General features: G+C 48.5%; 1 protein-coding gene across 1 annotated transcript; it reads right to left on the bottom strand.

Moving 5' to 3' along the window:
• Positions 1-2,935: 2,935 nt before the first annotated feature.
• trib2 (tribbles pseudokinase 2) lies at positions 2,936-11,957 on the bottom strand. The gene is made up of 3 exons (XM_060041259.1): positions 10,473-11,957; positions 8,559-8,851; positions 2,936-5,662 (listed from the first exon to the last, which is right to left on the bottom strand). Exons 1-3 carry the CDS (start codon positions 10,740-10,742, stop codon positions 5,176-5,178), a joined length of 1,050 nt encoding a protein of 349 aa, XP_059897242.1. The 5' UTR covers positions 10,743-11,957; the 3' UTR covers positions 2,936-5,175.
• Between the last annotated feature and the right edge of the window lie 6,520 nt (positions 11,958-18,477).

Genomic DNA, 18,477 nt, shown 5'->3' with positions numbered 1-18,477 from the left:
ACCTCTCTCTGTGTATCGCTATGACCTCTACATGGATTCAACCCAAACAAAGCAAAAGAAACGCATTACAATGACATCAGACGACCAGAGTCCGGGCTCTCTCTCATCTTGGTTTGGCTGGTGGGCAGTGAAACGCGAATCGTAGGACTACTTCAGTCCAAATTACTCGATTTCGTGTTCTTGCGATTGCTTGACGAACGGCGACAGCTTTTGTTCGCCTGTATTTGTGTCATTGCGTGGTTGAATGATGGCAGTATGATGCAAAAGATGCAAACATGAAATGATACACGCAAGTCGGTCACCATGTTGTTGTAGCCATGTAAGGAGTCGTACCCTAAAACGTTCCTCAGCTTAGTTAGGAAAGCTTTTTTATTCATGATTACAATTATGTATTTTAGTTATATAGCACTTTTGTGAGTACTCAAACACACTTTACATTATAGATAAAATACATAAAATACAAAAGTAAAAGCAAGGATAAACAGTGCTAATCAGAATAATGCTCAAAAGTCCTAATCAAAACAGCATTGTGTAATCATCATGCAGCTGTGATGATTGGGTGCCTCAGATCTGCTAATATTAGCTTCCAGGTTGGATGAGATCAAAGCCAAACAAGGAGAAGTAGGTAGCTTGCATATCGGAGGACTGCTGTTTACCCACGCTGGCCTTTATGCTAGCTAGCTAGAGTGTGTTCTCTGTAGGAGGCTCCTCTAATTAGTAGGGGACTGCTAATTGTACAGTTGTGTGAAAACTCAGCGCTATACCAAACTGGAGCAAGAGGTGTATGATCATAGAGGTGGGAAAGATATTCTTGAGGAGTGATTTAAATAATAACCTGTGTCCAGGCAGTATGCGCATCCGGTGGACTGGTAACTCACTTTGGATTGGACAGCTCCAGGATATATGTTTGTGTTGGCCACTAGAGGTCAGTATGGTGATTTAAGAGAATCCTAATGCTAAGACGTTCACAAACAAACTGACCTTTATAGTTTATGCGCACCCCCTATCCCCCTGCCCGTCTCTGCCCCCCCCCACACACACACACACACACACACACACACACACACACACACACACACACACACACACACACACACACACACACAAAGTCAACATGGTTACCTACAAAATAAATGTCAATAATTTTTTTTAAATATGTAGGCCTAATGATATTTTCATCCATGTTTCCATAAAAAAAGCCTGTATATAAACCAGGAAATCAACAACTGGCTTAAGTGTTTCCAGTATCCATTCCAATAATAATTTATATTTCCCCTATTTCTGTCCTGGGAACGAGGAACTATGTCACACATTAGGAAGGTATTTTTCCTGGCATTCACGTTGTCCGTCAGTACTTTGTAATCCAACGAAGGGCATTGGTATAGAAAACAATGTCCGGCCTGATAATAATTAAGGCCATTTACTGCTGCTTACCTTTCAAACAGTTTTCACATTCTCCTTCCCCCTCATAAGGTCAGCTTCATTACTTTACTGCCATAACAGCCTAGACGTTATAAATAATAATAAAGGAAGGACAATAAGCACTGTGCGTGTGTGTGTGTGTGCGCGCACATATGTTCAAGAGTGTATGTGTGTGTGTGTGTGTGGGGGGGGGGGTCTTTGTGTGAATGGTTTGTTTGAACGCTTCTGTTTAAGTGCAGGTGTCCAAGTGTGTGTGTGTGTGTGTGTGTGTGTGTGTGTGTGTGTGTGTGTTGGTGTGAGTGAGCATATGTTTTGTTTGTGTGTCTGTGTGCATGGTTTGTTTGAATGCTTGTTTAAGTGCAGGTGTCCAAGTGTCTCTGTGTATGTGTGTGTGTGTGTGTGTGTGTCCGGTGTGTGTGTGTGTGTGTGTTTGTGTATAAGTTTGTGCACATGCCACCGCGTGCATGTGTCAAATGGAGCTCATTCACCCGTTTAACCTTTATTTAAACAAGGGCAGTGAACAAACATCACGGCAGCTGCCCGTCTTAATCAGGATTTGCCAGCGTGGTCCTGGCAGGTGAAAGAACATCAAAGCCCAAGCCATGAATGAGCAAGACCCAGCACAGGCGCACACATGAATATTGCACTTTCATTTCCCTAGTGTTTTGATTGAATTACGCAGAGCACTTTGAGAGGCTGGAGTGTTACATTTATTATAAAACCTATATACAGTTAGACCTGAATGGCATACTCAAACAAACACACACAGTGTAGTATGGAGTGTTTGTGTGAGTGTGTGTAAAATAAAAGTAATTGATTTTCATCTGAAATCAGAGACAGGAAGAGGCCAAGAAGCCAACCAAGGTGATTTCAGTCTTGGCATACGGTAAACCCAACACTTGACTCATCCCATTTCCTGAGAGGGGGAAGTGAAAAAAGGGTTGAGACCGGGGCAAAAAGACTTCCTGATGAGCAAGTGGAAAGTGCTCTGAGGATAGAAAAACAAGCCTAAAGTGCTATCGGAAGAAGAAGATGGCTCTATTAATATCATCAGAAGTGGAATGGCCCAGAGTCATTCAGGGCCAGTGCAGGGCAATGGTCGCTGATGTCCCCGTCCGATATCCTTTCCAATGGGCTATCTTTTGAATTACAGTCCCCAGGCAGATTCTTTAATGGGCCATTGAGATGGTCCTGGAGTTTAAGCCTTTAGGCTAGGATCGGTGGTGTTATAAGATGGAAGGGAATATACTGCTGTGTAAATGTTTCAATAAAGTTTATACAAAAATTTGCTTTGCATTGTCAGTAGAACTATAATGCACCGCAGACTACTCAAAATACTCTTTTGTTAATGAATAGGCTGGCCATATGGTCGAGCAACACACAATTTAGATGCCAAATACTTGGTTTATGAATGGTAAAATAAACCTTAAATCAATTAATTTCATAAGAATTCAGTTCTTAGCCATAAGAAGAGGAAGAAAACGCAGGAATAAGAATGAGAACGACAAACGAATAGCGGATCACAATTTATTTACCGAATAAATTTGGACAAAAACACCAGAATCTGTTTACGATACAATCTGAACATCTGCGGCAGACATCCCACCATGCACCAACCCCTCCATGAAACTAAAAAGGACTTTTAACGTTAGCACCAACTGAAATACGGGCAGCTCATCTCGCCAAACAAAACCAAAAAAAATAAAATAATCAGTTGTCGGTTTGAAAAGCAAAAAGATAAGAACAAACGAAAACAAGAGTTGCAAATCAAGAAGTATTTTTTTGTTTTTACTTTTTGTTTAAGAACAAAAAAAAACAGATCCCTCCCCACCCCTTTTCACTGCTAGGCAAGCTATAGCATTCATAGGGCACATGCCAATCACTATATAAAAAAATAAAAAAAAAGAATTCAAGTAACATTGAGATACGACAATACATTGTCCACTGGTACCCATTCAGAACGTGACCATTTTGCAGAAGAAAAACCTACGCAGGCAGTAGAAAACTAACAAAATGAGGCCCTTGGAGAGACCATGTCAAAGTCATAATAGTTACCGTCGAAGAATCCGTGTGGAGTTACAATAGAAGGAGGGGGAGGGCGGGGCAGGCCAGGGGGGGGGGGGGGGGAGGGCGGGGGTGGGAGGTGGCCGTGAGCGGGTCAGGTACAGAAACACTGGCACGAAATATACACGGGTTTATTCTAAACGTCTTTGGACAGGCAGTCACCCCCCCCTGCACACGTCCTGCCATTCCTGTGTCAAAGATATTGCCTACATTGTACATGAAAAAAAAAAAATGAACAAAAAGAAAAATGACTCAGAATTAAGAAAACCCCCTGCAATGCGTCTTTAAATATATATTTATATTTATATATAGTTGTTTAAATAAATGTTAAGTTCTTCCTTTCTACAAATGAAGTATGAATTTAAATAAGAGGAAGCTAGTATTTTTTTCTTTTTTTTTGTCTTTTCGACCCTTCCACCCAATCGTAACCCACCGAGTGCGTGACACCATATTTTTGGGGCATTACCATGGGAACAGCTGCAAGTGAAGGCCTAGTGGAGAGTAGGAGGACAAAGCAGCAGTGACGATGGAACATAGAATAGCTTAGAAAACAACTAAGGTGGGGAAACCACCTGAAAAACAAAAGATAAAATGGTTGGGCTGGGGGGGGAGACACGTAGAATGGACCACCACAACGGTAGTAGTGGTATATGGGCTTGAGGAGGAAATTGAAACACAATGCCTGAATACTGCAAGTACATGTCTGAACTGCTGACAGGAAAACAAAAACATAAAGCAGCGAAAAACAAATGAGAAATTATACAAAAATGACAAAAAGCTTATAGGTGAGGTCACCCTAAGAAACCGACAGCCGCGTGACGCGGTCCGGCCATTTCTGCCTTCTTAGAAACAAACAACTTTAATGCGATTTACATCCAAACCCACCCGCCGTCTTGTAGTTGAACCAACACCATCATGCTACGAGGCGCAAAAACAAAAACCTAAAATTATATTGTGAAGGAGTGGTGTTGCGGTCGACTTGGTTGACTTGTCAGTTAACTTAAAAAAAAAAAAAAAAAAAAGGAAAAATAAAACGCTTCTCTGGTTCTCATCCTCGGTGCTCAAGTTCTCTCGTTCCTCCGCGTTGTTGTGTAGTGTCAGCTTGTGACGGCGTGTGCGTCAGAGGAACTCTTTAAGGGACACGGCCAGAAACCAGGACGGAGCAGCCTATAGAACCATGTTGCTACATCGTTTGCGTGGTTGCATTTCTGGTGATGACACCGTCCCTGGGGGGCGGGGCCTCATGGGTTTTGGGGGGGGGGGGGGGGGGGGGGTTGGGTGTTGAAGGGTGACGGGTTTGCGGCTGCAGTTGACCAGATGACTAACATGTCAGATGCCATCTGGCGTGCCCGGGGGAAGGCAGGCTCAAAGAAATGATGAAAAGAAAAAAAGAAACGTGATCGAAACACCTTTTTTTTTTTTATCCATACATAGATCTACATCTATATATAGATATACATATGTATATATATTGTGAGTGACAAAAAATGTCCATCCAGCTAATCTCCACCAACCACTGTTGCGGTGCAGACCAAACATGGCCGTTATTGTTGTGGTTTGAGTTGTCCCTTCTTCTTCTTCTTCTTCCTCCTCCCTTCGTCGTTGTTATTGTTGTGCTTGGGCTGTTCTTTAAGAGGGGAGCGATATCATCTTCCTCCCCCCCCCTCCCCCATCTTCGTTCCGGGCCTCTCAGCTGAAGAACGTCTCCAGCTCCTCCTCCATATTCACCTCGGGCACCAGCTGCTCCTGGTCACGCTCCGCCCTGCCCTGGGGGCCCCCGGCGCCGCCGTTCCCGGGGAGCCCCGACGCCGCCGCGAACCACGGGTGCTCCAGGATCTCGCGGGAGGTGAGCCGCTCGCCGGGCTCCCGCCGCAGCACCGAGCGGATCAGGCACTTGGCCTTGGGCGTCAGCGTGTCGGGCACGCTGAAGTGGCCCCGGCGGATCTTGCTGAAGAGCGAGCCGGGCTCCACGTCGTGGAAGGGGTAGCGGCCCACCAGGATGGTGTACAGCATGACGCCCAGGCTCCACACGTCCGCCGCCTTGCCCGAGTAGCTGCCGCTGGCGTTGAGGATCTCCGGGCTGACGTAGGCGGGGCAGCCGTGCTTGTCCGACAGCGAGTCGTCGCGGCCCGCCAGGATGTAGGCGTCCTCCAGGCTCTCCAGCTTCACGAGGCTCCTGCAGGGACACAGACGTGGAGAAACACATTAAAAAAAATTGTGTGGAAATCCACCGGTGGTCGTTACAGTGGGAGCAGAGACGCCTCAATGCAGGGCAATGCGGCGTCACACGCAGGGCTTATAAAACGGGAGAGTTTCACGGGTATTGCTACAATTGCCGTCACTTTTACAACAGAGCTTCACCCCCCCAGGCACACACAACCCCACCCCCCCCCTCCTCCTCCTCCTCCCCCCCCCCCCTCCTCCCTCCTCAATGTCCTGGCTGTAGACGTTCCAACTTTGCGCCGGAAAGGGGCTTAAGTGGAACAATTTATCGGGAGCGTTATCTCCAGTGCTCCACATTCCCGGCCGTCGGAGGGAAATGGGAGCACGTCGGGCTGGTGCGCCTCACAGCTTTGACAGGCTCCTCCGCTCGCGCACGTAGAAGAAACGTTAAACCGCGCAGCCAGTCGGAGACGGGTCCCTGGGAACAGGCTTTGAGGAAGGATCAGCGCGGAAGGCCTCCTCCACCCAACGCCGTCCCCGTGTGAAACCACATTTCAAATCAGACGTGCAGGGGTTCAAATTTGAACCCCTGCACGAGTCCAAAAGGCACTTGGAAAGTGACAACGCGACTTCTTTTGTGCGCGCTTCACAGGTGGAAACACCCCGGTGATCTTGAGCGGTGACACGCGGCGGGCGTTGACTGGCTAAACACTCGGTTGGACACCTGGGCCTACCGCACTTGAGACAGGAGGGTGCGAGGCGGACTGCCGAAGCTGCGTGAGTGCAGGCGTCTGTGGGGGAGAGACTATAAATAAAATGGAGAGGGAGTACTGTTAGCCAACGTCTTTTTTTTTTCTTTTTTTCATAGAGGCTTACCACTTGGTTGCAATGTGAACGAGGAGTGCAACACACACACACACACACACACACACACACACACACACACACCTTATTACAGTACTTAAAGTGTTTTGTCACCGTGGAACGTGTGCATGTAATGACATGCAAGGCCCTTCAGTGGCTTGGCAACACACTGCTGTTTGTGGTCGCCTGCTTTTGTTTGGCGTTAGGCTGGGTATATAGGTTTCCATTATCCCAATGCACCGTATAGGGTTACAGCCGTCACCCATGTAGGAAAATTCCACGAGCTCTGTGTCCGGAGCACTTCAGTCCCTTTGGTTGGCGAAGGAGACGCGGGGACAAGTGCACAAGAAAGGCGCAACTCGGATGCATCGCGTGTCGAGCCCCAACGCGAGAAGTTAAAACATTTCAGAAAGACGGCGACAATTTTATTGCAGAAACCCAGCCGGCGTAAGGAAATAAACGCAATGTCCATTGGCAAAACGGGTGACGAGGTCTCATCTTTTATTTCTCTGTGCGAGCGTCACGCAGGTCTCCTAAAATAGCAAAAGGGGTTCGCCTCCAGGGGACTTGATCAGCAGGGGGGGGAGGTAGACGCCCGCCAGGCCTTTTACAGGCCGGCTTTGCACCGCTATTGAATTCCATCGGTGGCTGACCCTTGACCCCCCCCCCCCCGCCACCGACGTTACATAGCGCGACATCTGCAGGGTGACATCACCAGCTGAGAGTGGGGGGGGGGGGGGGGGGGGTTAAGGGAATCCACATATGCGGTGAGGACCGGTTTAGATAAAAAAACATCCTTTCACTCTTTTCCCGTTACTACACTGCGGCGACATCACGGTTGTCACTGCAGATTGAGCCGTCTCAATAATACTCAACCTTCAACCCCCCCAGGATTAGAACAATAACGCCAATAATAATCCTGGACAGGTGAGAACGATAAACGCTGACCCCGCTGCCGACAGCGCTGGTGAAACATTAAATCATTTACAAAGACGCCGTTGGGGGGGGGGAGGTGGGGGGGTCAGCCCCTGGGCCCTGGGGCCGGCCTGGTAGCCAGGGGTCCCAAGGGCCGGTGTTGAATACATTCAACGGCTCCGCTTCCCTTTTCCACTGGCCCGTGCCAGGGAATGATGCCACGCGTTCGGGTGCCTGGGACGGGTCCGCCGCCGCCGCCGCCGCCGCCGCCGCCGCCAGGCAGAGGGCGGGCAAGCGGTCGGTAAGCAATGGGAGGGCTGAGCGACGTCTGCTACGGTCGCAACTCTGGGTGGAGGGGGGGGGGGGGGAAATAGCACCATAAAAGGGACCCTCTGACGATGCATAATGCATCGCCTTCCAAGGGCTCCCTCTGCCACAGCCTTTGGGAGCGGGGGGGGCATACCGCAGGGTGCTTTGAGCACACCGGTTGCTGTGGAAACAAGGGGAAGGAAGGAAAAAAATGTATCGCAAAGACACAACTCCCATAAGCCGCCACCAGGTGGCAGCACACCCACGTGTGTCGCTCGCGCGATTTCCAAAGCTACTCTAGCTTATCGGCCCGGAGGTAGCTTAATTGAACATCTGTCTTGCAAAAAAAATAAAAGTCAGGCTTCTACTTTGTCCGTGGCTTATCGGGTTAAAGAGAGGCCCCCCCATCCACCCATCCATCCTATGACGGATTGGGGGGGGGGGGTGCCTGACATCCAACACCTGAAGTGACCCAGCTCATACATACATTTGTTCTACCAATCCTTCACTCATCCAACATCTCACATCCGCTGGAAAATCAGAAGGGAACCTCAACCAGCAATTAATCAAGACTTCTAGCATTTTTTTGCTTTGCATTATAAAGTGAGATAGAGGGGAAGATATGGGAGAGAAAGGGGAGGACTTGCAGCGAATAGCCGCGGGCAGGATTCGAACCCGTGGTCGCTGCGTTCAGGACTGAGCCTATATGGTACGCGCTCTATATGCGGCGCCCCAGCACTTCAAAACAACCCAATGAAAACCACAAGCTACGAGCGACACCGCGGCGGCGGGGATGGGGGGGGGGGGCGGGGCCTCCTCACCTGTCCTCGTTCTTGAACACAAACTTCCTCAGCTTGAGGTCGCGGAGCACCAGGCCGTTGTCGTGGCAGTGCGCCACGGCCGAGGCGATCTGGTGGAAGAGGCGCGCCGCCTCGTCCTCGCGGAGCTTCTTGCACGTGCGCACGAACGAGTGCATGTCGCCATGGCTGCGCTCGAAGAACACGTAGGCCCGGGTCTCCCCCAGCAGGATCTCCAGGATCTGGTTGATGTGCTGGTGCTGCCCCAGGGCGAAGTACGCCGCCAGGGACTCCTGGTAGCGGCCGATCTCAAACACCTGGGGGGGGAGAAGGGGGAGACAGGTGCGGCCTGGTTAGAGGGTCGTTGCGTCAGGGGCCCTGTGAACGCCACCTATAGGCCCACCAAACCATGGCCTGTAAACGTTTAAAGGGGCCCTCTTTGGTCATGCATACTGGGAGGGCACTCGGGATGGGGCCTGTGGTCACACTGTAAAATTATGGGTAATGCATGAAGCACAAAAGTCCTTTAAAAAAAGAAAGAAAAAAAAAATGTTTATTTGGGCCTTTTTTTCCTACTGTTAACCCGCCCTAACAATGGCTTCATTGCACGCCACAGTTCCACATCCCCTGCCCTACTAAACCCCTGTTTGCTGGGGGCCGGAGTGTCGAGGCACAACGCAGCCCGTGGCGATATTTAGCAGCAGCAGCAGCAGAAAGCTGGTGAAGGGAAACGCACGACGGCCAGGGATCACGCCCGGTGTCTTGTTCCGTTTCTATAGTAACCCAGCCCGTGGGCTTTCAGCACAGCGTGTTCAGGTGAGGAAGGGGGGGGGGGCCCTCAGCCCCTCGGTCAATTCATGCACTTTCCACGGCACTCGAAGGTCTGAAAGTTATGACCCAGGGCTTCCAGCTTGGTAGTAGCCATCAATCCCGCGTGCGGTAAATTGATCTTGGGGGCTGCTTTGAGGCTGGACATACAATGAAACTGTGTTCCAAGTCGCAAATGGGTAGGCCTGCTGTACTGGAGGCTCTGTCAAAAGCCACAAATTCATTATCGCCATGGAGACAAGTTACCTCAGGAAAGAGCTATGGGGGGGGGGGGGGGTATTGGGCAATCTGCCTTCCACGGGTCCGGCAGTGCATTATAACGATTATTTTGACTCGTTGAGACTCTTTAGCCAGCTTTAGGGCTCTAATGTTGAATGCACTCCTGGGGAGATCCTGCACTTTTAATTGCAAATTCGCTGCTGAAGTCAATAAAAGCTGCTTGTGGTGATGAAAAAAAGGCCATGTCCTTTTTCCCGGGGGAGCAGAGCTCTAATTCCTAATGCTAAATGGTCGATGCCACAGCCAACACGACCGCAGTTGCTTAACCTGTTATTATTCTCACGGTTATGTGCGTGTGTCCATACAGCATACCCGTAGTTTATAAGACGTCTATGGGCAAGAAAAAGAAAGGGAAAAAAGGGTTTCCAAGGGACAAATAATCCCATTACATTTTTGCACAATGGTTAACAATGGTGCGTGTAAAGGGCAGGACTTTGAAATGAATGTGTGCGTGGTTACCCGCTCCTTTGTCAATGTTACATCATGCAACTCACTCCACACGGCTCTGGAGACACGCGTCTGGCTTCACATTCACTTTTTTCACCTAGGTAGCTCCTGTTTCTCCATTTAGCATTGCAGGTGTGTGAAGTCAGTTTCAAAAGTCGATCTATTCTTACTCTTGTTGAGGTCTGTCATTTAATTTTAGCAAAAGGGGGGGGGGCTCGTTTGGGGGCATGTTGCAACACAAAGAAAACTAAATGCGAAACGTCAACTCAACAAACATTAAAGGGGTTCGCTGGCGTTTCTCTGCACATAACGACAATAACCGGCATCGGCACTAACTAGTGCAGTAACGTTAGCCTTTTATGCAACATTTGCACGATCACTCACCTTGCAGACGAGCTCTTCCCCGCTGTGCAGGTGGGCGGCTCTAAAAACGTGGTCTCCCTCGAGCGGCTCGAGCAGGAGGTAGTCCCCGATACGGGAGATACAGTGCGAGGAGTCCGGGGTCTCGGGCGGGCTGGGGGAGCCGAGGTTGGGACTGAAACTCTGGCTCGATTCTGTAGTCCGCAGGCAAGACAACTCTTCAAAATCGTGCGATTTGTGCCGTGATCTCCCATAACGTGAAATGTTAATGGGATTTGACCTCTGTATGTTCATTAGGAATGATGTAATAACTCCACAAAACCCCGGGGCCTTCCTCCTCGTCGTCCTATTGCTACTTTGGTTTCCGTGTGTGAATCAGTGCAACGGTTAGGCTATTGCAATGATGTAATACTTTCGAGAAAAGGTTTTTTTTTTAATCAAATATAAAAAATGTAACCCTCGATTCAAATGTATGCTGTTGCTTGCTACTTATTGAGGTAAATTCGGGCAATCGTGCATGATCGAGTAAACGGGTGTGAGCTCCACACACTTCCGAAAGGGTTCAGTTATATATATATATATATATTTAGATAAATATTTATTCGATTTTTACAAAGTTAAGCTACTATTTGGCCACTGTTGCGTTATGATCAACAGACACAGCCTTGGTACAAAAATCATCTTTAAGTTTTCTCAATTGCAAACCTTTGAACATAGTCAATAGATGTTGCAGGAATTGGCAGTAAAAAGAAGGGGGGAAAACTGCAACAAAGGCAACGTATCCAACATCGGCTTTGCAATGAATGAAGATGCGACTAGACGAGCCTCCAACCTATTTTCTGTAGCTTATATTGCCGGTTCAACGTATGGCACGCTGCATTGAAGAAAAAAAATACATACACACAACTTGCAGGCACAAATCAGGAAAACCCTGCGATCGAGTCGTGTTGCAGACGACTGACTTCAACTACCAAATTAAGCTTTGCAAAAAAAAACAAGCTTGATTTGCAAGCAGGTGCAGGTGCTAATCGAGTTAGCTTTTCTCGCTAACTACAAGCAGGTCAGTGTTACGGCCTTGTCCACCCCCCCAGATAACATCCATACACGGGCGATTGTCATCTACCAAAATATGGAGTGAAAAAAAAAAAAAAGCGTCCGGAACCGCGGAGTCTTTGTGCTGTGGCTGGGGGAGCGGTGTCGTGCCTTTCCTCTCTTTATTGTCCTCCGCGACGAATTCCTTCTAATCCAGCACGAATGGGTTTTTGCTTTTTTTAGCTGCTGAAAAGGTGGAAGGGACGGCCGGCCGACTTTCCCAGGCCTATCCCTTGATTCAGCAACACATCCTCTCCCGTGGTGCTGTTGTAACTTACGTGGCTGGGGGGAAATCTAGTCCATTCAGTGCGGAGGTCAGCCGAGCAACACACACACAGCCGCTCAGTGTAGCCGACTACTTGGTTGGTGGCGGTGGAGGAGTTTCCACACACACGCACACGAAGCATCGAGCACCCCACCCCCCTGACGTAGTTCACAAGGCACGTTCTCATTGGCTTTCACCCTGACAAATGATATGCAGTCATGTGACGGCCATGTAGAGTGGCTACACCCCCAACCTCCCCCCCACCCTACGCGTGCATCTAAATGTATCCCATGCTGGTAAATTAGATGGGAAGGAGGGGGGATGGGAGTGCGCGAGTGTAGCTACTGTACAGCAGTGTGTTACAAATGTGTTTCCTCCTGAAATGTCATTCATGGGGACGGCGAGGGAAATTTCGTTGCGAGGTTTTCCTCCAGGGAGCCACGTCGTTCAGAACGTCGGTGCAACATTTGAGTCGTTTTTAGCGCGTCTTTTTAACGATTGTTTCGTCGTCCTCGTGTATATAGATTTGTCTCTTCCTTATTTTTTTTTCTCAACGCAATGTACTTGATTGTATTCGGTCCATTGTTTCTTGCAATAGCAGGGGGTGTGAGAACAGCATTGTGAAATTCCATGTTGGAATCTGGGGCGGTAGGAGGAATGCTTGCAGCTGGACCCGGGACACTGAGATACGTGTTCGTTTTTAACCTTTCTTTATTTGCTTGAAGGCTGAGGCAATGCGCCCACTTGCAAACGAGCACGCATATCACACGCACGCGCACACACACACACACACACACACACACACACACACACACACACACACACACACACACACACACACACACACACACACACACACACACACAGTTTTATTCACTGTCTGAATAAGCCCCCGCAACATGGTAATGAATTTTTCACACAATCCCCTCATTTCAGAATGACAGTACACAGTTGTGGTTTGCCCACTCACTATTATAATCCAGCTGAGTGTATTTGTGTTTGTGGGTGTATGTGCGTGTGTGTGTGTGTACTTGATCTAATCTACCACATGTGACCTAGCTACCTGCGCCTTTGCAATAAACCTGCAGAGTGCATCTGCTGCCCTTATTTAATAAAAAACCTTACTTTCGAAAATGTGTAAAGAGCTCCAAAAAGAATATACGCGACATAATGCATCGCTGTGCTACATACATACAGTACACTCTACACCGTGTTTTTCTAACAGGGCCATGCGCATACGCGGTGCTAAATTCAGTCCCTATTCTGCCACACTTTACCACCAAACAGATCGGCCTTCTTTGCTGGATCCCTTTAAGCCCGGAACACAGCTGTGGGTGAATCAGGATATTAATCCCCAAAGACTCCCCTCCTTTGCCCCTGTTCTGTGCCGGTCTGGGTGACTCACTTCCAGTAGAGGAGCTCTTCTCCCTCTCTCTGTATCTCTGTCTCTCCTTCACTCTCTGTATCTCGCTCTCACTCTCTGTATCTCCCTCCCTCTGTTTGTGTGTGTTTCTCTCTCTCTCTCTCTCTCTCTCTCTCTCTCTCTCTCTCTCTCTCTCTCTCTCTCTCTCTCTCTCTCTCTCTCTCGCTATCAGCTCTCCAGACACGTCCGTGGACGTCAGGACAGCCCCAGCGCAGTGGTGCCTCAAGCAAAAACCAAATGTGTCTGTGTGTGTGCATGTGCGGGCAGTGATTATCATTGTGTGTATGCATGCAAGGGTATGTTTTTTCATGCATGAATATGTGTGTGTGTGTCTGGATTTAATGTGTGTTTTTAAGTGTGTGTGCATGTAGTGTGTGTGTGTGTGTGTGTGTGTGTTTGTGTGTGTGGTTGTCTGCAGTGTGAGTGTGTGTGTGTCAGCAGTGTGTATGTGCGAACGTGTGTATTTGGGCAGCGCGTGTATGTGAATGCAATGTGTGTGTGTGTGTGGGTCTCCACTAGTGTGTGTGTGTGCGTGCAGTGTATGTCTGTCTGCAGTGTGTGTGTGTATGTGGGAACGTGTCTATGTGAGAACGGTGAAACTGAGATGTTTCCTGGAAGACTCCAAAGGTCAGTGAGGACGCGCGAGCATCTCTGGAAGCCCTCCCTTGAGCGGAGTTACTCATCTGCCTCCTCTTCCGCTCACCCCCTCCCCCACCCTCACCCTCACCCCTCCTCCCCACCCCCCACAGACTGGTCCTTGGTCAGTCTGATGTGGCAAAGTCCCCTGCTGGTCTGGTGAAAAGCTTCTCAAACAAACGGTGGTCATTTGGTGGAGTCCATTTGTAAGTATGCAGTGTAAAATAGTAATTCACCTTTGTAACTAGCCACAGTTTACCCCCGGGATTAGTTAGACGCGACGAGACACACATTGAACCGACAACGATACTACCGGCCAACCACGTCAAGATACACCCAACGCAGCAAATGCTACAATCACTGAGAGGGTAGGATGTGGTCTAAAAATCACAAAATCACAATTTCACAATCATACTAGTACATGGATAATACAATTGTGGTTTATTCATCCTCAGCACTCAAGGAACATTCATCATCGTGAATGAAGTACGTTCATCTTGGTGGAAAAAACACCTCATTGTGCATTATTTTGGAAGATGTCACGGCGCTAACAATGCTAGCTAACATCGCTAGCCTCCGATCAGCTATTTTCTTATTATCGTTTCAGCCAATAGGGAGGCTTTCCCAGAACCAGGTTGCAATTGGGCTTTGGCAGCTGCAATAACCCTTCAATTTTAGAAGTGAAGGAAAAGCAGAAATGAAAACGAGTTATTTTGGGGTGTTTGGGTCCGTGCGGCTTAGTCTTCACCGCCTAGAACTCTTGGGCCCCAACATAGCGCTGCTTTTAATGGGGAGTGCGACAAGACGGAACAGAGTCAATCAGAGGATCAGAGGGAGAGAGTGAAACATGCTGGGAGGAAGATGATCTTTCACTGATGAGCCGCAGTATGCTAGCTCACAGCTTTGGTCTTCGGGGGATCATGGTCTAATCAGGCTAGCGCTGCCAAACTGCAGACAGATCTCCCCCGCTGGAAATAAATACATCAAAGTATGTGCGAGTCATAAAGAGAGATTATTGTTAGAGGTGTTAGTATTATTAGCAGTGTGAACATCAAACCATTCTTCTGGGTTCGGTGGGACAGTGGTATCATGTTTTGGGTGCAGAATTACAAACAGCGTGATTGGTCAGCTCTTTTGAACACATCCAGATATATTTCAGAACGAATAATAACCAAATACCGAGCCATCTCCTTGTTTTATATGTAATAAAAAACACATAGAAGCAGATGAAGGCCCTGTTTCAACCCTGCATTTGACTCAAATTAAGAGAATTAAACAAACGGCATACGGTAATTTAAGCTAAACAGATGGTGGCTCTCCCAGGTAAGGAAAAGAACATTCTGGCATGTGGTGTGTATAAATTACATTAACAAGGTTATGGAGAGTAGAAACTCGCCTAACAACCCCCACACACAGAAAGATACATTGGAAAAGTTCAACTCTTTTTTTTCCTTCTTTGCTGCAGCACTAAATCAGTAACTTTTTTGGTATTCGGTTCGCTGAAGAAATCGCTAGCAGCCCATTGGAAAGCGATACCGGCCAACGAAGCATTAGGACAAACCCTCCCTCCCAGCGGGACGCTTAATAAACACGAGCACCAGCATGGAAACACTATTCCAGATATTTTCAGAGTATACCGGATGTCATGGACGGGTTCCCTCCCTCCTGCCCCTTCCCCTCCTCCACCCTTTCCTCCTGCGCCTTTTTTTTTTTTCACTCTTCCTCGTCGACTCTCCTGCAGGAGGAAATGTCTGTGGGGGGGGGGGGGGGGTCAGGATTGGCATCATCCGATGGCTCTGGACGGGGGCTCTCATACAGGCCGACGACAGCTGAGGGGCGGCCTGAGGCGGTGGCTCTCGGGGATGCACAGGGTGACTCACCCCCCTCATAAAGAGGGTAATAATAGTTGCTCTTTGGAGGCGGGGCGGTGGCGGCTGGGAACCCAGCCATGCGGCCCCAGGCTTGGAGGGCGGCCAGGGGCGAGTGGGGCCCCAGGTGACGCCTCACTCATGTAAACGTTGCGCTTCTTGGGAGACGTTTTTTTTAGTGTAAACCCTCGGGTGACTCGGTATCCGGAGCGTGGCGGTTCGTTTGCACAGGGCTCTCGGGCTAAAGCGGTCCGAGTAAACGTACGGTGAACCGAAGGAGGGCATGTTTGCGGAAGCCGAAAGCCCCGTTGAACCCTTTTGCACTTGTGCGTTTATTCCCCTTCTGCCTTGTTTGTTTGTTTATCTGTCCGAGGGGAGCTCTGTCATTTGCGATTATGCTCGGTGGCAAGCGTCTGTGCTACGGCGACTATGTTTGTGTTGAGTAAAGTGCCTGAGCCCATTGGCTTTTCATTCTACCAATTTTAGGCAAGTATTTATGGCTTTCCGTTTCCGTTGGCGTGTCGTGAGTCATGTTCCGACTCCTCGCAGTGAAACTGTTGAGAGAGAACGGTGACACGTAGTCATTGGTAGAGTGGTGTTAAGCTATTCGTGTATATTGTCCACATAACCCCCCCCCCCCCCCACCCGACGTGGTTGGACAGGTGCTGACTTTCCAAATTCATAGCAGGATGATGGCTCACTTTAACCGGTTGCGGTCATTGTTACCAGAATCTAACCTAACACATATCATGGCCAAGACAAATGTGCTTTTGAGTAATGTCCAACATCACACACACAATGGAGAGTGAAACCATGTATTATTCAAGGACCAAAGATAACAAGGTCTTATTGAAGATAGCGGGCTGTCTCTCGGGGGTTTGGGTGGGTGGGAGGTGGAGTCTTATTGGGATCTATGTGGAACAGACTCATCTGAGTATACCAATGAACACGTCCAATTTCCTGCATGCAAATCCTTTACAAGTGGTAATCTTGGGGATGGTAGCGAGAGATAAGGCAGCACCGTTGTTTGAAAATACGCGTGGACGTTATTGGTTTGAACCTACAAGGGATACAACCAAATAGTGTAAGGGAGGGATTGCGGAAGGTCAGTTAAAATAGATTTTTCCTGTATTCATAGCATGTATTAGTAGATCAAAAAGGTTGTGCTGTGTCTGGCGTCCACATCAAAAAGACCCCAGCTTCAATGGCACCTGCACACACACACACAAACACACACACGCACACACACACAATGCTGCAATACTGCAACATCCAAGCTGCTGCCATGGCAACCTATCTGCATCCCCTAGGGAACCCGGGATGACTGCAAACAAAAACAAAAAAACACACACAAGAAAGTAAAGACACTTACACACTCGTTCTCACACACACACACACACAAAAAAACAAACTCATTCACTCACACGCACACTCACCCACTCGCTCACGCACACACACACACGCACACGCACACGCACACACACACACACACACACAAACACACACACACACACACACACACACACACACACACACACACACACAAACACGCAGACGCGCACGCATGAATGCTGGGGTTCGGGTTCGGGATAGTGTTAGGTTCCCTTACCCTAACCCTAACACTAACCCTACCCACACACACACAATGGTATGCACAGTTGACACTCCATCCCTTGGGAAATAACAATCCTCCACTCAAATCCAAAATGTACTCCCCATGCCTGCCCTGAGACTCCCACATGCTATCATAATGATCTGTAAGCTTAGACCGCGCGACTGACTCTTTGTATATCTAACCCTGTGTGCCATTATCACATGACATATTTAGATTCTTGTTAACCAGGGGGGTAACGAGAACAACCTTTTGGGGTATTTTCGTGCATACACGCTGAAAGAACACACCCTAATTCCACTGATTCCTGACGGATGTGTTGCGTGGGACACTGTGTCACACAGTTTCAGTTCTTTGGAACAACAGTTATAGTGGCAACATACACGGAAAGCAGTGGTGACTCAGATGTGTCACCTCAGTTGTAAATGAGACAAAACTCCACAAACTCATTCCTCATAGCTCCTGCTTCCTGATGACTTTGGTGAGCTGGTATGTGTGGTCACCAGACAGTGGGAGATGCTAAATGCACACACACACTCACACACACACACACACACACACACACACACACACACACACACACACACACACACACACACACACACACACACACACACACACACACACACACACACAGTCACAGGAACACATAGTCACAGAACTCGACACACATTCAAAGAAACAGACACACACTCACAGAAACTAACACACACACACACACAGTCACAGGAACACACATAGTCACAGAAACACACACACATCCACAGAAACAAACCCTCACACAAACACACCATCACAGAAACACACGTACACAAAGTCATTCAAACAAACATACACAAAAACTAACAGTCACAGAAACACACATACAAACATACACATTCAAAGAAACACACGCTCACATAGTTGCTTTGATCCCCCCCCCCCCCCCCTGCCTCCTGTGTAACCCGTCACAATGTGGTGGGTGTCAGATGAGGCGCGCGGCAGATGACGGGAATATCCTCCAGCTTCCAGCTGAAACAAACAGAGCTTTGTCTCTGTATACGTCTGAAGGCGGATGACCCCAAATCTGGGTGAACAGGCGTTGGACTGGATTTTGCTTCATATTTGCTCCGACCTATCACGTCGCCAGAGGC

This window comes from Gadus macrocephalus, chromosome 21, assembly GCF_031168955.1.
Source record: "Gadus macrocephalus chromosome 21, ASM3116895v1".
Classification (NCBI taxonomy): Eukaryota; Metazoa; Chordata; class Actinopteri; order Gadiformes; family Gadidae; genus Gadus; species Gadus macrocephalus.
The sequence above is the reverse complement of the archived record's forward strand: the minus strand, read 5'-3'. Positions and strand labels throughout refer to the sequence as shown.

What these genes read in the sequence shown, in the direction of transcription:
- trib2 (XM_060041259.1), bottom strand. Translation starts at nt 10,742, where the DNA reads ATGAACATACAGAGGTCAAATCCCATTAACATTTCACGTTATGGGAGA. An exon ending in GGGAAGAGCTCGTCTGCAAG is followed by an intron (nt 8,852 to 10,472) that starts GTGAGTGATCGT and finishes CTCCCCCCCCAG; the next exon opens with GTGTTTGAGATCGGCCGCTA. An exon ending in GTGTTCAAGAACGAGGACAG is followed by an intron (nt 5,663 to 8,558) that starts GTGAGGAGGCCC and finishes GTGTCCCTGCAG; the next exon opens with GAGCCTCGTGAAGCTGGAGA.